This window comes from Arvicanthis niloticus, chromosome 2, assembly GCF_011762505.2.
Source record: "Arvicanthis niloticus isolate mArvNil1 chromosome 2, mArvNil1.pat.X, whole genome shotgun sequence".
Lineage (NCBI taxonomy): Eukaryota > Metazoa > Chordata > Mammalia > Rodentia > Muridae > Arvicanthis > Arvicanthis niloticus.
The window spans coordinates 90,967,719-90,989,452 of NC_047659.1; the positions used below are offsets into that span (position 1 = coordinate 90,967,719).

The 21,734-nt window shown below is 41.8% G+C and overlaps 1 protein-coding gene across 1 annotated transcript in view; it reads left to right on the forward strand.

Moving 5' to 3' along the window:
* Positions 1-21,734, forward strand: part of Rtf1 (RTF1 homolog, Paf1/RNA polymerase II complex component) — a 56,631-nt gene that overhangs the window by 32,214 nt on the left and 2,683 nt on the right. Inside the window, exons 5-16 of the mRNA XM_034495422.2 lie at positions 742-856; positions 1,535-1,646; positions 9,599-9,734; positions 10,551-10,728; positions 14,577-14,659; positions 16,427-16,514; positions 16,604-16,711; positions 17,247-17,324; positions 17,872-17,993; positions 18,128-18,185; positions 19,231-19,308; positions 19,991-20,086. Coding sequence (XP_034351313.1) covers positions 742-856; positions 1,535-1,646; positions 9,599-9,734; positions 10,551-10,728; positions 14,577-14,659; positions 16,427-16,514; positions 16,604-16,711; positions 17,247-17,324; positions 17,872-17,993; positions 18,128-18,185; positions 19,231-19,308; positions 19,991-20,086 — 1,252 coding nt within the window. The remainder of the gene's footprint in view (positions 1-741; positions 857-1,534; positions 1,647-9,598; positions 9,735-10,550; positions 10,729-14,576; positions 14,660-16,426; positions 16,515-16,603; positions 16,712-17,246; positions 17,325-17,871; positions 17,994-18,127; positions 18,186-19,230; positions 19,309-19,990; positions 20,087-21,734) is intronic.

Genomic DNA, 21,734 nt, shown 5'->3' on the forward strand with positions numbered 1-21,734 from the left:
TAACAAAGCCACACCTCCTCCAGGAAGGCCACACCTCCTAATGGTGCCACTTCCCATGGACCAAGCATATTCAAACCACCACATACTATAAATGCTGATATTCAAATGTTTGAGCACCTATTTTCAGTTAATTTCAGTATATTCTGCTCTGTTTTTATTTGATACATGTTTATTTTCTTTATTGAGACAGAGTCCCATGTGTCCCAAGCTGGCCTCAAACTCATACAGCTGAAGATGACCTTGAACTCCCAATTTGAATGTTTTTTCTCATGTCCATTCCAAATTAATGTTTTTGAGTAGGTTGGGATTTTTTGTTTGTTCTTTACTTTGTTTTGTTTTTACTTTTTAGTTGAGTTTATTTGTGTAGGTGTTTTGCCTTTCTGTTGTGTACCACATGCATGCTTCGTGCTCACAGGAGAGAAGAGATCAGGTTCTTGGAGCTACAGAGTGTTATGAGCTGCTATGTGGGTACTGGAAAATGAACCTGGGTCTTCTGAATGAGCAGGCAGTGCTCTAAATCACTAAAGCATCTCTCTTTGCCCCATAGACAACAATTTTAACATACTTAGTGGGCACTGGAGTTTCAGGAAGCAAAAAAATTATTTTTATGTGTTTGTCTAATATTCTTGTATTCAAAAATGTTTAACTCCTTTTCTTACTTCTTGTCTTCTAGCCAATAGAAACCAGTGTTTACATATATTTTTATTCCGTTTTAAAACCAAACAAATATCTTTTAACCAGATTTGAAATTAAGAAAAAACTAAAAACAGCCAAAAAGAAAGAAAAGAAAGAAAAAAAGAAAAAGCAGGAAGAAGAACAAGAAAAGAAAAAGCTGACACAGATTCAAGAATCTCAGGTAGGCCATCCTCAGAACACAGCTGTTTGTGTGGAGCACGTTATACAAGAGACCGGTGGTAATAGCCTAGGCTAGACAGTGCAGACGCGTGAGATAATCTGTATCTACACCCTGTGGATCTCCTTAGTCTCTGAACACCATTTCACCATTAGCTACACTGATGAACTCCTTAGGACTTGTTCACTCAAGTCTGGCTAAATAGGGACCCACCAGAGTGTGAGCATCCCTGAAGGGTAAGTTGGTAAGCTTTCCCAGGTAACTAGCTTGATTGTTTACTCAGAATGTATCACCCTAGACTCAGTATAAATATAGTTAATAAAATTTATAAAAGTTAGTCATCTCTACATCTGAAGATATCAACAAATACTAGATCATAATATGGAGTGCTCTTCTAGGAAGAGTTCACTCTGATGATCCATTAATCTATTTTTTTTTCTATTGGGACAAGGTCTCATTGTATAGACCTTGTCTTCACTATCTCAATACTTAGACCAGGTTGGACTCAATTCAAAGAGATCCATCTGCCTCTCTCTTTTGAGTGCTGGAACAAAAGGCATATGCTTAGCTAGGTTTTTTAAAGTTTGTACACTTTAATTCACAAGGACCAGAAGTGTTGAGTGTTGGTATAGAGAATCTTACCAGGATGGAGTAAAAAGGATGCCTTACATACCTCCCTAGGTTACCTCCCATAATAAAGAACGGCGTTCAAAGCGGGATGAGAAACTAGATAAGAAATCTCAAGCCATGGAGGAGCTAAAAGCAGAGCGAGAAAAACGGAAGAACAGAACAGGTGAGTGGGGAAATGAATGATGTTGGCTTATTTTCCTTTTGTTAGCTCTCTATGTAATAGAAACTTGTGGACATAATGGCAGTGGTCTAAGGAGCATCTTTGATCCCATTGTCCAGTCTCCACTTGTTAATCTATAGTTTCTTTGTCCATCAGATTGTCTAAAGTGAATATTAACAATGCTGCGTTTTAACTATAATAATTCAACATCTCTTATAGTCAAGAGCCTCAGTGTTATTTCTTTTTGTGGGTGCTGTAGATAAAAGCCAGGGCTTTGTGCATGTTAGTCAGATCCTCTCCACTAAGCTATGTTCCTAACTCCAGGACTCACATGGGGGGTTGTTTGTTTTATCTGAAAATTGTCTCATAGTCCATACTGGCCTTGAACTCACCACAGTAAGTTCATTACTTATCGTGGCATCAGATCCCCTAAAAGTGGAGATATAGACAGTTGCAAGCAACTCTATGGGTGCTGGGAACTAAATCCAGGCCCTCTGTGAGAGCAGTAAGTGCTCTTAAGCTGCTGAGTCAACTCTCTAAAACAGGGCTGGATAGATGCCTCCGTGGTTAAGAGTGCATCCTGTACAAAAATGAGGAACTATAGTTTGGATCCCAACACCCATAACAAGTTGGACATCTTGCAAACACCTAAAACTCCAGTTCTGAAGATTCTAATGCCCTCTTGGCCCCTGCACACAAGCAGGAGCATGCACCCACCCACATACATGTACATACATACACATAGACACAAACATACACATAAATAAATCTTTTTTAAAAAGCATTGAATCCCTCGTGATCTAATAAATACTCAGTGTTTGGCTCCCTCTTCAGCAGAGGTCCCTTGAACCTTGTAAGGAGGATATGATATAAATATTCCATTTAAGGCTGAGTATTCTGCAGTTTTACTCTCTTCTTTCTCTTTACATGGAGTTGTGGGGATTTATTCTTAATATCTATGAGAATCATCCATGCTTTCTTATAATCTGGTACAGCTGTTATTTTTCCTAGTCAATTAGTCAACTGGTTATGGCCCCTTGACAAAACCCCAACGCTTCTTTCTAAAATCCTTCCCTCCTTTCCCTGTTGCTAAGATTTCCTCCCAGGAGGAGACATAAACAACTTCCCCCTCTTCCTCCTCCTCCTCCTCCCCTTTCTCCTCCTCCTCCTCCTCTTCCTTTTCCTCCTCCTCCTGAAGTCCCAGGGAAACATCATGACCCCACCAGACTTTACTCTGGAGAATCAGTGAGTTTCCTTACAATGGGTTTCCTTACAAACATGGTTGTATTAGTCAGGCTTCTGTAGGAGTAAAAGAACTTATAGTCTGATTTATTAGAATGACTCACGGGTCCAGCTTATCCAACAATGGCTGCCTATGTACAGAAAGTCCAAGAATCCAACGGTTGTTCAATCTACAAGACCAGATGTCTCAGCTGTTCTTCAAAATATGCTGGAATCCTAAAGAAGTAGACTCTATGCCAGTGAAGGAATAGAATTAAGGATGGAAGAAAGCAGGCAAAAAGAGAGCTTCTCTCTTCCATCACCTTTATATAGGCTTTCAGATTATTATTATTATTATTATTATTATTATTATTATTATTATTATTATTATTATATAGGCTTTCAGATATTAAGATGGCCCAGATTAGAGGTGGGTCTTCTCACCTCTAAGATCCACATTAGAAATGGATCATCCCACTTCAAATGATCCAATAATCATCTCAGTGGGCAAGGCTTGACTTACAGGAATGTGAGTGTTCCTTCCCTGAAATGCCATACCCAGCAGGGATGAGGGCTTCCCAGAATAGATGGAGCAGCCTTACTCTTCTGGTGCCCCACTCCATACTCTAGCCCCTCCCTGAAGCCTCCATGAGAGGATGTACACAGTCTGCAAGCCCATATGGGATAATCCTTTTTCACAAGAGGGTGCAGCTGAACTCCCCAAATGGCTTTTGCTTGGTTCTTAGGATAATCATATATAACATCCCTTTCTTTCTCTCCCTGCCCAAGTCAGGATTGAACTGGGGACCTCATACATCTTAGGCAATCAAGTGTTCTATCATTGATCCTATACTTTTAATCTTTTACAAGTGGTAGGATGCTGGAAATGGAACCGAGGGGTAGACATGCCAACTGTGGGCTCTGATGCCAACCACATCCTTAGAGTACTCCCCACCCCGCAGTCATGTTGCTTTGTTACGTTTGAGATTTGGAATTATTCATTTCTCTTTGCAGCCCTTTCTGCTGACTGTAGAGACTACAGTCTGCACAGAAGAGTATTCATTCACCTGATTATCCTAGGATTTTGGTTTTGCTTTTGTTTTTCGATTTGTTTTAAGGATAACATCAAAAAGTGAGGCATAGGGCTGGGGAGATGGCCTAGCAGTTGAGAACACTGGCTGCTGTTCCAGAGACCCTGATTTCAATTCTCAATACCCACATGACTGTATACAACCATTGTATCTCCACTTCCAGGGAATCTGATACACTTTTCTGGTCCCGAATGCACCTGGTTCATAGATGTACATATAGGCAAAACAGCCATACATATAAAGTAAAATATAATTTTTAAAAAATGGTGGCAACGTACCTCTCTTCATAACTACTTGAGGAGCTGAGATAAGATAATGGCTTGAACCCCTGTATTTGAAGCTACTTTGATTAACATAGCAAGATCTCATTTAAAACAAAAGAAAGAAAGAAAGAAAGAAAGAAAGAAAGAAAGAAAGAAAGAAAGAAAGAAAGAAAAGATTATGTACTTTTAATACTCCTTTATTTTTCTTTTTGGAGACAGTGTCTCATATAGCCAGGCTGGCCTCAAGCTTGCTATGTAGCCAAGAGTGAAAGAATGACCTTAGACTTCAGAACTTCCTCTTTCTACCTCTGGAGAACTAGGATCGCAGGCATTTTCCACCACAGCTGGGTTATTTGACGCTAAGGACTGAACACAGGGCCTTATCTGTGCCAGGCAGGCACCCTAATGACCTAGCTACATCTTTATTTTTTGTAACAACTTTATTGAAATAAAGCTTATAAAATACTGTTTACTCATGAAAAGTTTACAATGCAGACAGCTTTTATTATGTAGAATTCACAGGTCTGTCCAGTAAAACAGTAATTTTTGTGCACTTACTCATAAGAAACCCACAATTTCTCAGCCTAAGGCAGCCACTCATCTGCTTTTTAAATATTTCATATGCATGAAATCATGTATATATAATCTTTTTATGCCTGACTCTTTTCAGTCTCCTCCCTCCCTCCCTCCCTTCCAGTAGGGTTTCTCTTTGTAGCCTTAGCTGTCCGGAGACTCACTATGAATACTAAGCTGACATAGAGCTCACAGAAATCTGCCCACCTCTTTCTCCCAGATGCTGAGATTAAAAGCCATATACTACCACACCAGCTGATGCCTCGTTTTCTTTTGTTTTTATAACCTTTTGATGTCATATTCAAGAAATCCTTGCCAAATCCAATGTCATAATTCTCCAGTGATTTTCTCTAAGATTTTTGTACTTTAGTTCTTAATTTAGATCTTTGCTCCATCTTTAATTAATTAGGTCTTTGATCCATCTTCAGTTAATTTTAATAAATGGCATAAAGGGGGTCAACTTATCTTTCCTTTTTTTATATCATTCAATTTTTCCAACACCCATTGATTTCTGTTTTGTTTTGGTGAGACAGGGTTTCTCTATGTATCTCTGGCTGTCCTGGAACTCACTCTGTAGACCAGGTTCACCTGGAACTCAGAGATCCGCCTGCCTCTGCCTCCCAAGTGCTGGGATTAAAGGCGTGCGCCACCACTTCCTAGCTCCAACACCATTATTGAGAACACATTTGCCCATTGATGGTATTATTACCCTTTTTTTTTTTAAATTTTTTTTAAAGATTTTATTTATTTATTTATTCATTCATTCATTCATTGTATGTATATGACAGTAGCTCTCTTCAGACACACCAGAAGAGGGCTTTGGATCCCATTACAGATGGTTGTGAGCCACTATGTGGTTGCTGGGAATTAAACTCAGGACCTTTGGAAGAGCAGTCAGTGCTCTTAACCACTGAGCCATCTCTCCAGCCCTTTTCTTTTTAATTTAAAAAAAAAAAAAAAAAAAAAAAAAAAGGTAAGAGGAAATGAGAGCTGACTCAGCACTTAAGAGCACCTGCTGTTGTTCTAGAGGAGCTGTGTTTGATTTCCAGCATTACGGGGTGGCTCACAACCACAAGTAACACCAGATCTAGGATCCAGTACTTTCTTCTGACCTCTGAGGGTTAGTGCACACATGTGATACACATACATACACTGGGATTACAGGTCTTCATCACATCACACTCAGATCTTTTTTTTTAAGTTACTTATTACAGTTCATTTCTGTATAGTTATTCATCAAATTAATGTTTTGTTTTCCTTTTGGTGTTTAAAAATAGCCTTTTAATTATTATTTTGTTTCATGAGCATATAAATTATAAAATCCAAGTGGTTCCAAATTTGTGTCTTCTAATAAACATTTATGAGGAAAAACAAACTGAATATATATATATATATATATATATATGTATATGTATATGTATATGTATATATATGAGAATAATTTTTTTGTATATGCCTATCTGTGCACCTGGTACATGCCTGGTGCATCAGATCCTCTAGAACTATAGTTAGAGATAGATGTGACCCACTGTGTGGGTACTGGGAACCAAACCAGGAGCCTATGGGAGAGTAACCAGTTCTGTTAACCACTGGACCATCTCTCCAGTCCCCAAATTCAGTTTCTTACATGTTTAACAACAATCAACACAAACTTCTATGATCTCTAGTATGATAATTTCTTCCTCTGGCAAACTAATAACTGATTCTATACCAGACACGGACTAAGTGTTTCCTAATTCAATTCAACCTCTGAGCCAATACTACCCACAAATTGAGGGCTCACTCCTCCCATGAATGTCAGGTTCTTTTATCTATGCTTCTGAGCTGTGGGCCAGAAGCTCCTTTGAATTCAGTTAATTTGCTACAGTGTTGCACATGACTCAGGCATGCTTAGGTTTGCTTGTGTTTTCATCGTTTGAGACAAGGTCTTAAATAGCTTAGTCTGGCCTGGAACTCTGTGTAGTTGTAGTTGACCTTGAATTTGTAATCCTTGTGTCTCTACTTCCCCAGTGCTGGGATTGCAGGTATGTACCATCATGTTTAGTTAGGTTATCAAGTTTATTATAAGAGCTATTAAAAGGATACAACTGAAATGATTCATAGGGTGGGACATTTGCAAGGAAACCCTGCCCTCAGGACAGACCACCCTCTAGGAACTTTCTCTGGTTCAGACACTCAGATTTCTGTATCCTATCCTATGGAAGGTTTTTGTGGTCGTTGTTGTTGTTGTTGTTTGTTTGTTTTTGTTTTTGAGGCTTCATTACAGAGGAAAGATTGAGCAAATCAATTGGCCATTGGTAATCTGCTTAACCCTCAGCCTCTTTCTCCTTGAATATCTGAGTCTCAGCTCTCTAATACTGCCTTGGTCTTTCCAGGGACCAGCCCCTGTCCTGAAGCTACCTATGGGCTTGCAGCCACCAGTCAACTCATTAGCATACTAAAAGACACTATCACTTTGAAGACTCCATGGATTTTAGGAGTTGTGTGCCAGGAAAGGGAATGAAGATGTATTTCGTAATGTCACACAAGGTATATTAAAGGGAAGTTCAGCTTCCATATCCTTCTACTTGATGCCTTGCCCCCTTCCCATAGTGGGCATCACTTAAATGTTTCATATACATACCAAAGGGATGGGGTGTCATTCAGTTGGTAGGATGCTTTACTAGCAATACACAAAGCCCTGGTTTCAATTCCAGGCATGAAGACACCTCTCTAATCCCAGCATTTGTCTGGGGTAGTTGAAGCAATAGAATTAGAAGTTGGAGGTTATCCTTGGCCAAATAGCAAGTTCAAAGCCAGTCTAAAATATATCAGACCCTGTTTCTCTATATATTTTTTTTCTTCTTTTTTTGTAAGCATAAAAACAGACTTACATGCTATTTACCATCAACCATCAATGGGTAACATACATACATGCATGCATACATACATGCCTTCTTTTCTTCCTTTCTTATAGCTGTGTAAGTTTTATATTCTGGAGGTTATTCCTAGTTTGAGGTTTAGGGTGTTTCTTTTTTGTGTGTTGTTGTTAGTTTTTGTTGTTGCTTGGGTTTTTTAAGAGCTAGAGAAGGAACCCTCCTACAAATATGTATATGAGAACATCTTTTTAAATTTTATTTGTGTTCGTATATTTGAGGCACATATATGCCATATATGTGGAATTCAGAAGACATCTTTTGAGATTTGATTCTCTCCTTCCAACATGTGGATTTTGAGGGTCAAACTTCAGTTGCCAAGGCTTGGTGGCAAGCACCTTTTGAGCCACCTTTCCAGCCTGACTTTTTATTTTGAGACAAGATCTTATTAAATTGCCCACACTGACCGTGAAACTCGCCTTCCTGCTGGCTCAGCTTCCTAAATAGTTGGGGTTCTAGACAGACACCACTACACCAAGGTCTACTTCCATTCTTTCTTTATAGCTACGAGAAGACAACCATCTTTTGTGACTTAAATTTCATTGCCAGCTAGGGGGAGTAACAGCATCACAAGGCTGTCTCATCAAGGCTGAGAGAAAGAATTCCATTAGAATAAAGCATCACTTGTTTTTGCTTGCAGGCTTATAGTACCACTTTCATGCTGCAGAAGTAGCTACGCTATGTAGTTGCAACAGTGAGCTGAACCAGAAGCCTGCAGTGGTTACTAATTGGCCCCTTAAAATCACCTTGTCACTCAAAAAGTGATAGTGCCTTCCTTTCTAAAACAATGGATTTTTAGTTATATGTCTATGCATGTGTCTTTGTGTGGGTCTGTGAGTATATGAGGGTGCCAGAAGGAGGAACCAGATCCTCGGGACCTAGAGTTAGAGGTGGTTGTGAGCCACCTCATGTCTGTGCTGGAACTGAATCAGGACCTCTGGAAGAGCAGTAGGAACTGCTAATCACTGAGCCATCTCTCCAGCCCATCTCTCCTTGTTTTTTGACTCATTTTTTACAGCTTTACTGAAATTGAAGTGGCATGAGTAATGGAGTGATACTTTCAGAGTTCAAGGCTTACCTAGACTTACTACATAATGAGTCGGTGTCAAAAGCCAAACATTGCTGGTGGGATGGGTCAGTGGTTAAGAGTGCTTGCTTCTCTTCTGTCAGACAAGAGATCAGTTACACACGTTAGAAGATTCTTAAGTACCCGTAACTCTAGCTCCAGGGGATCTGACACCTTTTGTCCTCCTCGGGCACCCGCACATAATAGATTTTTTAAAAGAGAAAAACAAAAGATAATTATGAATTTTCTTAATTCTTTCTTGCCTAACGTCAAGCATCTTAAGTACAGTAAAGACCACAAGGGAACCAGCAAGATAGCTCAACAGGTAAAGGCAGTTCCTAGATCCTACTTGATGGAAGGAGCGACCTGCCTCCTGCATGTTATCCTCTGACTTCTACACACACACATACATAAATGAAGTATCAAAACCTTTTCTTTAAGAGAACAGGGGCTGCATATATAGCTCACTGGTGGAACACTTGCCTAGCATGTAAGAGTCCCTGGGTTCAATCCCCAACATGTGGGGAGGGTTGGAAAATTTTAGAGTGGTTGATAACCATTTCTACCCACCTTGTAGCAACCTTCTTTTTTTTTTTTTTTTTAATTTAATTAATTTGTTTGTTTTGGTCTGTGGGATCTGATCTTGGTACCTGAATGCTTAACTGTGTTTTACCTAAGTATGGCTCAGGTTATCAAAGACCAGTATAGAAATGGTAGACTGTCTGCTTGGGTCCTTTTCTACGTTCCAGTTCTTTCCAAAGATCAAAGATGGGTCTATTTTTCATTTGTGGAGAGTACATAGGTAAATGTTTCCCCATTGTTCTAGCTGAGCTCCTGGCCAAAAAACAGCCATTGAAAACCAGTGAGGTCTACTCTGATGACGAGGAGGAGGAAGATGACGACAAATCCAGTGAGAAGTCAGACCGATCATCCCGAACGTCATCGTCTGATGAAGAAGAAGAGTAAGCTGCCTCTGTGTGGATCTGGCAGGCAGGAGAAGTGGATCGAAAGATATTGTTTATTTCAAATCAAAGGTTCTATCATTAAGGGAGGCCAAAGCAAGAACTTGCAGCAGAAACTAACAGAAAATGCTGCTTATTGGCTTACTCAGTCTCATTCTTGGCCAGCCAGCTTTCTCATATAGGACCAATTTTCCAGAGATGGCACTTCCCATAGTGGCCTGAGCCCTCCCACAGCAATCACCAGCAAAAAATGCCCCACAGCATACCCACAGACCATTCTGTTTAAGACAGTCCACCCCCCCGCCCCACCCCCCCCACACACCCTACACCCAATTTTGAGTTCTTCCTAGCTGTGTCAAGTTGACAACTTCGATTAGCTGTTATGGGTGGTGGGAGTGGGGGATGGAGGCGGGGGGTTGGTGGAAAGAGTCTTGGAAGAAAAGCTAGTTTAGGTGTAAGGACTGCATTTTGGGCTCGGTTTAGTATCCTTCAATTCTGCATATCTATTTTTCCTGCCTCTGGCTCCTGGCTGCACCCCTGGCCATTTTTCCTGGGCCTAGTTGATTCTAACTGACAGCACATCACCTCAGGCTGGTCTGCAGCTGCTGTTCTGGGATGGAGCATCAGTCAGGGCAGTGCACAGTATAGTGCACTACTTTATATATATATAAAGTAGACTTTATATATAGATGCAGTCTGCATAGATTAGACTCTTACATGATCCTTTATTTCATCCGCTCTTTGGGTAAGTATTGAGAATTTGCTATCTGTCTCTCTGGTGGTTTTACAGTGAACACTGCTCTTTGTTTCTCACAGGAAAGAAGAAATCCCTCCAAAGTCACAGCCAGTCTCCTTACCAGAGGAACTGAATCGGGTTCGGTTATCACGGCATAAGCTAGAGCGCTGGTGTCACATGCCCTTCTTTGCTAAAACTGTCACAGGATGTTTTGTACGGATTGGCATTGGGAACCACAATAGCAAGCCAGTTTACCGGGTTGGTATTCTTCCCTTGGACAATTTTCCATATTTTAAATATAATGATTGTCTACTGGGAGTGGGAGCTGCTGAACAAATCTGTTACTCTGCCACCATTTGAATTAGTCAGCTTCCCTTATAACTAGGAAAAGTAGCCCACGCCTGTACTTCAGCACTTGGGAGGCTGGTATGAGTTTGAAGCCAGCCTGGGCTACAGAGTGAAACCCTGTCTCAAGAACAGAAAAGACCAGGTATGGTGACACACACCTCTAATTCTAGCACTTGAGACACAGAGGCAAAAGAATTGCCAGAAGCCAGTCTAGTCTACAGAGTAAATTTTAGGCCATAATAGTACTATTATGACCCAAAAGGGTTAGTCCCAGCACTTGGGAGGCAAAGATTGGCAGATCTCTAAGTTTGAAGCCAGCTTGTTCTACAGAGTGAGTTCCAGGACAGCCAGGGCTACACAGAGAAACCCTGTCTTGAAAAGCCAAATAAAAAGATCTTGAAAGAGGGGCTGGTGAAAGAGGTGCATAAGGAAGCAAACTGCTGGCCTCCCACGATTTGCATGAGAGAGCAGGAGGCTCATAGTTACCCTGAGAGCACACCAGTGACCCTGGACATGGTAGCACGTCTTTAACCCCAGTACTACAGAGGCAAGCTCTCTGAGTTTAGGGTGAGTCTGTTCTTCATAGGAAATGCAAGACCGCTTTGTGTTGTGAGAGTCTCAAAAATAAGGACAAGCCAACAAAACTTCCTGGTGGTTTCTGCTACCTTCCTGTATTGTCAACAATGTCAAGACTTCAGCCCATGGGCCTTTAGGAGACACTTAGGAGCCAGACTAGCAGAAGAGAAGCTGATTTTTTTTTTTTTTTGAGTACACCACCATTGCTGTCTTCAGACACACCAGAAGAGGTCATCAGACCCCATTACAGATGGTTGTGAGCCACCATGTGGTTGCTGGGAATTGAACTCAGGACCTCTAGAAGAGCAGTCAGTGCTCTTAACCACTGAACAATCCCTTCAACATGAAGCTGAATTGTTATAGAGCGGCTCATACCACAGTGAGAATTACTCACAACTAACTAAAAGAGTACTTGGGAACCCAAAGAACTGGTGTGCTTGAATGTAGAATCTTCTCTTTCCCTCTCAGCATGAAAGGGAGAAGGGACATTCATGACATAGCTGGTCAATCTTACATAATATAGACATTTTGTTTGAGAAATAAGTGAATGAATTTTTCAATGTATGAAAAATTGCCGTGTTACATAACAAGTCACCGAGACACAAGGAAGAGAAAAAAGTGACACCAACTCTGCCCTGCTCTTATGCTCCAGCCAGCACTGTTGCCATGGCCTGGGCTAGAGCTTTGCTGCTTTATTTTTCCTGTTCTCATTCAGGTTTTTTAGACTGGATCTTACTACATAGCCCACACTAAACTTGAACTTTTTTTTTTTTCTTTCTCCCTAAGAGAAGGTTTCTCTGTAGCCCTGACTGTTCTGGAACTCTCTCTGTAGACCAGGCTGGCCTTGAACTCGGACATCTGCCTGCCTCTGCCTCCTGAGTAGAGATTTTACCCATGCTGGTCCCAGTTGATGTGTTTGCTGGTTTAATGTAGTTCATTCCTTGTGTGCGTGCTAGTAGCTGTGAAACTTGCCTTCACACCCTTCGCATTTGAGTGACTAGACCTTGGCCAATGTGCCACACATGAGACACATGCATGTGGTACCTGCAGTCAGAGGCAGATGCAGAACAAGCTCAGTGAGTTTAGGCCAGTCTGGGCTACATAGTCAGCTCATGGGGCAACCTAAACTGTATTCAAAATGGTGTTTCATTAAAAAACAAAAAAGAAATTTTGCTCAAGACCTTGGATCTCGGGCTGGGGAGATGGCTCGGTTAGCAAGGTACTTTTGCACAAGCGTGAGTTTAAGTTCCTGTGCCCATATAAAAGCTTGGCTCGGCAGTGCACACATATAACATCTGTGCTGAGGAGCAAAGACAAGCAGATCCCAGGAGCTCACTGGCCAGTCCAGCTGGAACACCAGTCTCCCAGTTCCATGAGGGACCTCATCTCAAAAAATGAGGTAGAGAATGATGGAGGACACCTGGCCTCTGGCCTCCATATGAACACAAACACACAGGCAAGCATACCCACTCACATCCATACACAGAAGATTTTTTAAAGATTTATTTATTATGCATATAATATTTTGTCTACATGTATGTCTTCACACCAGAAGAGAGTACTACATCTCATTACAGATGGTTGTGAGCCACCATGTGGTTTCTGGGAACTGAACTCGGGACCTCTGGAAGAGCAGTCAGTGCTCTTAACCTCTGAACCATCTCAACAGCCTACACATACAACTTTTAAAACGTTAAAAAAAAATGTATTACTATGTGTAAGAGCATGTGGAGGAAGTTATTCATGCACAGTGTGCATGTAGAATTCAGAGGACACTGTTGGAGGTTGTTCAGCTTGCATCAAGTAGCAAGTCCCTCTGCCCACTGAGCCATCTTGCCAGTCTGCTTGTTTTTTAATTATTGTTGTAAGTAACATGGTGTGTGTATGTGGAGGTCTAATGGCAACTTAGGAAGCCAGTTGTTCACTTTTGTCTTGTTTTGAAGTAGTCTCTTCTGCCACCCCTGTGTACTCTAGGAGACTAGCTGGCTCATGAGCTTCAAGGTTATTCTTCTGTCCCTGCTTTTGTCTCCCCCTGGAAGTTCTGGAATTACATATGTGTACCACTACATCTGGCTTCTTTAGGGGTGGGGGATAGGGTGAGACCCAGTTTCCCTGTGTAAGCCCCAGCTATCCTGAGACTCAGTCTGGAGACCAAGTTGGTCTCAAAGATCACTGCGTCTATCTCCCAAGTGCTGGGATTAAAACCTGCTTCAAGACCAGCTTTCATCTGACTTACTATGTAGGCTCTAGATATCCAACTTGGGTTGTCAGATAGGCTTTTACACTAAGCTGTTTTGCGTTCTGAGCCATCTTCCTGGCCCAATCTTTTCTTAAGAAAACATATGTAAGAGCCAGGTTTAGTCTATCGCTGGGAGCCTAAAGTCCCAGTTGTTTGGGAAACAGAGCTGGGAGCATCACTTGAGCCTGGAGTTGAAGAACAGTCTGGCCAACTTAGTTAAAACCTGTCTCATTGAGAAAGGGGGGTGGGCTGGGTTGGAGGGGGAGGAAGAGGAGAAGAAGAAGAGAAGAGAGAGAAGGGAGGAAGGGAGGGAAGAAGAAAGGAAAAGAAAAGAAATAGGGAGCGTGTTTGTCACCAGGCCTCCCCATCTGACTTCAATCCCCAGAATCCACATGGTGGAAAGAGAGTTGTCCTTGAGCTCCACTCAGCTGTGCCTTGGCAAGGACATTCAGTTTAATGGGGTGCCATGAGGGTGAGATGGTCCAGTTTATAAAGGCACTTGCACGAAGTCTGACAAATGAATTTGATCCCCGAAGCCAATACAGTACAAGAGAACTGAATCTCAAAAGTTGTCTTCTGGTCACCATGCTATGGCACATACGTAAATGTTTTAGTGTTTGTTGCTTTCTTTCTTTTCTTTCTAAGGATGGAGTGCTAGGAATATTACTCACTTAACCTAGCATGTTCAACACTCAACAACAACAACAACAAAAGAACTGACCTTTGGCTTTTCTATAATGGCCCCTCCAGACTGACTGCCTTTTCTCCTGGACCTTGCTCTCCCTGAACATAAGGTTTACTGGCCTTATCCATCTGAATTCTAACCATGAGATAGACTCCTGTGGGTTCCTCTTTCACAGCTATTCTGTGTTTGGGTGGATAGTCAGAAGAAGGTGTGGAAAGCCTGCAAGAGGGTTTTACTGGTGTCTGTTCTTTCTCTTAGGTGGCTGAGATCACAGGGGTTGTGGAAACTGCCAAAGTTTACCAGCTGGGCGGCACCAGAACAAACAAAGGGCTCCAGCTACGGTAAGATGCTTCAGAGCCAGGCATGATGACACCCTTGTAATCCTAGCACTCTAGTGATGGAAGCAGGAGGATCACTGCAAGTTCAAGGCCAGCCTGATATGTCTGATATGTACTCCAGGCTACTTACAGTTGCCTAAGGAGATGTGTCCTTCCTCATCTTCTTCTTCCCCCTCTCCCTGTCTTTTTGAGATAAGGTCTTTCTATATAATCCAAGCTGGTCACAAACTCATAATCCTGCCTCAGCCTTCCAAGGATTGGGATAACTGGTTTGTGCCACCATGCCCAGTTCTGAGAGGTCATTCTGTGGCAGCACTAGCTTCCTTTTTGGACAGGTCCTGCCTCCTGGCAATTATATTGCCTCCAATATAATGTTCATAACAGAAAGCACTATGTATAGCACATAGAAAAGCATATAAGGCACATAGAAAAAAGCTTGGATCTAAAGAGTTGCTCGTTCCCATAAGGGACAAGGCTACAGTGTGTTAGGATATACAAAAGGACAATAATCAGGTCCTTGAGACCCTCACACCAGAGCCAGCATGAATTTCCTGTAAGGACAACCAGGAGACTTGCTTCTTTTTGATCCTGGCTCTCATCACGAGCTTCTCCTTTTACACAAGTGGTCAGCTTTCTAGACTTAGTTTCCTCATCAGTGAAATGGAAATTTCATGTACTCAGTACATTTCCTGAATATCTACTCTGTGCCTGGCACTGTTCTTGACATTAGGATAAAGGAGATGACAGATACTCAAATTCCGGTTCTTTTCCCCCTGAACTCCAACAATTTTAAAAAACTTATCAGAAGGTATAAAAGGAATTTGCTAGGATCCATAGCAAATAGCAAGTAATAGATACACCCTCCCAAATCCTCCTTCCACACCCCTTCTGGTTCGTTTATGAAGGGTTTGAGGGCTGGCAAGACAGGTCAGAGGATAAAGGGACTTGCCACCAAGACTGGGGATGATGACATGAGTTCAGTCCCTGGAGTGTGTATGATAAGAGAGTACTGATCTTGCAGGTTGTCCTCCATCACACACACTTGGAATTGTAAAAACACACACACGTACAAATAAGCTTAACAGTTTTGTTTTAATAAGAGCAGGCTGAGGGGCTGGAGAGATGGCTCAGATTTTGAGAACTTACTGCTTTTTTTTAGAGGCCCTGGGTTCAATCTCCAGCACCCACATGGTGGCTATGACTACCTATGACTCCATTTCTAGCCTCCCGGGGCATACAGTGGATACTTATGGGCAATGTCTATTTAAAAAAAAAATTTTTTTTTTTTTTATAAAGAAGAAATCAAAAAGAGCCTGTTGAGCTAGTGTTCAGAGATATCTCTTAAGAGTATGGTTACTGAGTCACCAAACTTTACAAAGGCACTGCTCATCAGAAACACTGTTCTGTTCATTCTGGAAACTAAGCAGAGTACATTCACCTGACACTGATGGGCTCTGAAGGATTTTTTAGTAAGCGGACTTCTGAAGCCCTCCTAGGCTTTCACTGTGAGTTTTGTGAGCTCAATCCTGGATGCCCATTGAAACAACCTCTGGGAAGTTGGTACTGTGTCTGGTTCTTACTCCCAGAAGTTTGGGCTTAGTAGACCTAGTTGGTGCTTTAGCATTACAGTTTTAATGTCTCCTTGGTAATTGAGAGGGTAGCCAGTATTAAGACACACAAACACAGATAATCTATACAGTCAGGTATGGTTGCCTAGCTGGTTACAGTCAACATACACATTCTTGGAGATGCTGTCTCTCTTTTATGTAGGCATGGCAATGATCAGCGAGTGTTCCGCCTAGAGTTTGTGTCCAACCAAGAATTCACTGAAAGTGAATTTATGAAGTGGAAAGAAGCGGTAAGCGGCTAGACTGGTGAGCAGTTGTTTATAAACATTTTCTTTCCTAAATCCCTTACTGATAGCTTTTTTCTTATATTTTGGTTCAGATGTTTTCTGCTGGCATGCAGTTGCCCACACTAGATGAAATCAATAAAAAGGAATTATCTATTAAGGAAGCTCTCAATTATAAATTCAATGATCAGGACATTGAGGAGGTAAGAAACCCGAATCTCAGAAGCTGGTCCTTCTTTAAGATCCAGTTTGGAAAAGGTCAGACTTGTCATTTTCTGCAATCTAAGAAATTAAAGGGATTATTACTCTCTTGTTATTGATACGTTATCAAACCTTTCTCTATACAGTGTTATCTACAATGAGACTACATAGACTTAAGTTTATTAGGATGTGTATTTCCCTAGGCTTGGTCCTTCTAGAACTTTTTTCCTCTAAAACATTTTGGTACAATTCTTGGATCTCTGTTCTTTTGGACAGTGGCTAGCCTTACGATTCCATGCCTTTGTGCTGCTGCTGTTTTGGGGAGCATGCTTCTTCAGATTGTCCCAGAATCCCATGACCCCAGAAGCAGCATGGTGTCCCCTGTAAAGAATTTGCTCACCCTCTGAGGTGTGACACCGCTACAGGACAAGCAGTCCCCTTTAGCTAGTAGCTTACCTCCAAAATGGTCTCTTACTTAGCCTGTCTACAAACGTAATGTGGAAATACCTCAGTGCTGGTGTCTCTTTTCTGGTACAGATTGTAAAAGAGAAAGAAAGGTTCAGAAAAGCTCCACCAAACTATGCTATGAAGAAGACTCAGCTGCTAAAGGAAAAGGTAAGGACTTATGCTCAAGCCCCTTTGTCTGTCTTGTTAAGATGGAGAAATCACACTCATCCATCCATCCTCTGCTTCGGACTAAGTGATGGTAGGACTGGGCGAGCAGCCTGAGCTCTGTGATAAGCAACAGGATATTCTGGAGAACCCAGGCAGCTTTCCTTCCTGGAAATACAATCAACCTTGTTTTCCCGTCTTCCTGCATTTTCTATCCCTTTGTTTTGTTTGTATTGTGAACCCCACTATTACGGGTGGTTTTCTATTCCATCCACCAGGATAGGATGGAGATAGCTATGGAAGTTCAGTTATATGGGCCTATATTCTTAAAGATTAATGTTACATCATTATCATGTGGGGCCCTGAGCTAAGTAACTAATGGGAAGGTAGGTGTTCCTACAGGATGAAAAATGATGCCTTGTCTTTGTAAAGTACTTTTTTTTTTCTATTTCTATACATTTCCTATTATGGGTTTATTATATGAGGTGCCTTACCTGTGCTGTACAGGATATTTAATAGAGATCAGTAACAGGCATGTCTCTCTGGGCAGGCCATGGCTGAAGACCTGGGGGATCAGGACAAAGCCAAACAAATCCAAGACCAGCTAAATGAGCTAGAGGAGCGGGCAGAGGCCCTGGATCGCCAGCGGACCAAGAACATATCTGCTATCAGGTGTGTTACTAATCCTGTTTTGGTAAGGACCCTGACAGTGAATGTTACACAGACCCCATGGATCTCTGGGGTATAGAAGTTCCATCCTGTCCACCCCTCTCACAGCCCACTGACTGACTCCTCTTACCTTATAGCTACATCAACCAACGGAATCGGGAGTGGAACATTGTGGAGTCTGAGAAGGCTCTGGTGGTGAGTTTTAAACTTCACATGGATTACTAAAAAAAAGTTGAGTTAAAACAGGTAGGAGTTCCGGCATGATGGCACACACCTGTAATGCCAGCACTTCAGCGATGGCAGCAGGAGTTCAAGGCCAGCCTCAGCTGCATTGCTGTTCAGAACCAGTCTGGGTTATATAAGGCCCTGTTTAAAAAAATAAAATAAAATTAAGGCCACTGAGATGCCTTAGCAGATAAGAGTGTTTGCTATGCAAGCTTGGTGCCCTGAATTCAGTCCCTAGAGCCCATAGAGGTAGAGGAAGAAAACCAACTCAAAAAAATTGCCCTTTGACCTGCACACATACATTGTGGCAGGCATGCACTTCCCCAGATAACAAACTAAGTTAAAAATAAAATCTTCTTTGTCTGTTGTCCATGTCTGTTTTAAATTATTGAAATGACATGTACTCTCAGCACAGTGCGCTACCTCATGTCTGCTTGCAGCATCTGTAACTGTGATTCAGAGTAACAGTCTCCTGGCTTGTTTGTCTTACATTCGTTTTTATGATTGTTGTACCTGTATCTGTTTTATTGGGGTGCATGGGTGTGTTTGGTGGTTGCTCCTGTATCTGTTCTTTTAGGGGATATTTGTTCTGCCAATATCTGTTTGGGGGTGGGTGTTGTGCTCTGTATCTGTTTTGATAGAGGGGGTTGGGTTCTTGCTCCTCTAGCTGTTGGGGGACGTTATTCCTATATCTAGTTTGTTAGGAGAGGTTCCATTGCTACTCCTGTATCTGTTTTGTTAAGGGGAGTTTTAGTTCCTGTTCTTTTACCTATTCTGTAGGGGTGGGGGTTGGTTGTTGATCCAGAGTCTATTCTTTTGGGGTTGTTTTTTGTTCTTGTTCTGCAGAGCTCAGCCCTGAACTCAGGTCTTAAGTGTGCTTGGCAAGTGTTTTATCACTGAAAAGAACAGACAGCTTTTGAATTTTTTCCTAGCTCGTTGAAAAATGTTATTTTTATGTAAGCTTATGATGAACGAGAGGAGGGGGAGGAGAGCTAATGCATGCTTTCTGTTTTAGGCTGAAAGTCACAACATGAGAAACCAGCAGATGGACCCCTTCACCAGGCGGCAGTGCAAACCCACCATCGTCTCCAATGTGAGTGCCTTGAAGAGGACCTAGATTCTAGGACATAAAATGAATTCCATCTGGAAATTAATAAAGAAGTTTAAAATAATGTTTTTCTAGCTGGGATTTGTGTGCCTCAAGCTTGGGTGTGGATTCTGTCTGTTTTATCTTTCTATAGGGCGTACAGGTAGTAAAAACCTAGGAGTTAACGCCCTGTACCGAATATATCTTCAGTACAACAGATTATTAGCATAGGACGAGTATCCCTGATCACAGTGCTTGGGGCTAGAAGCATTGGTAATTTTAGACTTAGAAATAATTGCAAAAACTATTGAGATATCTCAGGAATGAGACTGGGGTCTACAGAGGAGATGTATACCTGAGGGTGATTTTAACCATACCTTTAGTACCTGGCTTGGACAGTACATAAAATCAGATGTGGGATTTTCCACCCATAGCACCATGATGGGGGGCACAAATTTTTAGATTTTGAAGGTTTTCATACTAGAGTGCACCGCTTGTATATGTTGGTTAGCATTGGGGCCTAACTGGGATGTTTTAAAGGTTTTAATTGTGCTTTCCTACTGACTTGACCTGCTAGTGGACACTCTGTAGTATGTTTGATGTTAGTGGGAGTAAATGGGAAAGAATCTGGCATGGGACTCTGAATGTTAAGAAGTTGTTAAAATAATTGATGAATTTTCTCTTCCAGTCCAGGGACCCAGCTGTTCAGGCTGCCATTTTGGCCCAGCTCAATGCAAAATATGGTTCTGGAGTGTTACCAGATGCTCCAAAGGAAATGAGCAAGGCAAGTACCTAAGGTTTCAGAGCTAGACTGCAGGCTGGGACCTCAACAGGCCACCTTGGCTTTTTATAGGTCTAATGTTTGTACACGCAGGGATGCAGGAAGTGCTCCTAGTCCTTTGTTATATTATTTAAGAGTGTAATCGATGGTACTGAATTGTGATCCATCCTAAACTACTTCTTAATGAGACCTTGACTGTGTCTTCAGGTCACACTGCATTCTGTACTTCGGTGGCAGGTTTTCTCATGTAGAAAAGTGTGTGACCTGTGTCCCTTACAGGGTAATTAGAAGGAACCATTAACAAGTAAGAGTCAGACAGTTGTAACAGTGAAAGCAAAAGTGGCAATCCAAGAGAGGCTCATTTATTGCTTCTTTGTTTCTTGGTTTTGTTTTTCTGTTCCCTGAACAGTCTTACTCTGTGCCCTTGGCTGGGCTTGCGCTTGCAGGGACCCTCCTGTGTGTGTGTCTCCTCAGTACTCAGGATGTGAAGAAACAATTATTAAAAGTTCAAGTTTGGAGGCCAACCTGAGTTACATGAAACCCCAGGGATGTGGCAGCTGGTAGAGTGCTCACTTACTGTATCGTGCCCAGTACAACTTGAAACTGGGGGCTGGAGGGTGGCTCATGCCCATAGTGCTTCACTCAGGAGGTGAAGGCTGATGTTAAAAAACTTCAGATGTTTCCTTGACTAACCCATGAATGCCTCAAAATCTTGGGTCAGAAGGGGGACTATTATCCTAAGCCCACTCGTTCAACTCATGCCATAGACAGGTTTTCCTTTTCCTGTTTGCTTTGAAGCTTAGAAAGGCTCCAGGAGAGAAGGCTTTTTTATCCATAACGTCTCCTGGTCTCTGAAAAGGGCCTTAGAGTTGGAAATTATTATAGCTTAGTTGGAGAAAGTATACCTGGCAAGCTCAAGCACCGAGTTCCACCCACAAGGACCACACTTTTTTTTTTTTAATTTTTAATTAAAAACTAAAACTCTCTCTGTGTGTATTTGTGTGTTGTGTGTTTGTTTGTTTGTTTGTTTGTTTGTTTTTAGAAAAAACTGGCAAGGAGGTAGGAGGCTAGGGAGACGGCTCAGTGTGAAAATTCTTCCCTAACATGAGTTCGGAATCAAGACTTGAGTTTGATCCCCAAAACCTGTGTAAGAATGCCTAACATAGCTGGGCATAGTGGCATGCCTTTAATCCTGGCACTCAGGAGGCAGAGAGGCAGGTAGATCTCTGTTGAGTTCCAGGGTAGCCTGGTCTACAAAGAGAGCTCTATGATAGCCAGAGCTACACAGAGAAAAACCCTGTCCTGAAAAAATGATGCTCACCATAGTAGCTTAGGTCTGTGATTACAGTGCTGAAGAGACAGAGGAGGATCCCTGGGCAGCTATAGTAGTCTAATTGGTAAGCTCAAGGCCAATAAGAGATCCTGTCTGAAAGGAGATACGTAGATTTTCCAAAGATTACACACCCAAAGTCATTGTATGGCCTCCACATGTGTGTTGCACATGTGCATACATGGAAAAGGTGGGAGGCTCATTATAAAAGTCACATGATCTTGAGTGAACCCTTTGACCATCCGTGGCTACTGTTTCTTGAAGACTATTTGCATTTTATTTATTTTATGTTATGTGTAATATTTTGACTGCATTGATGTA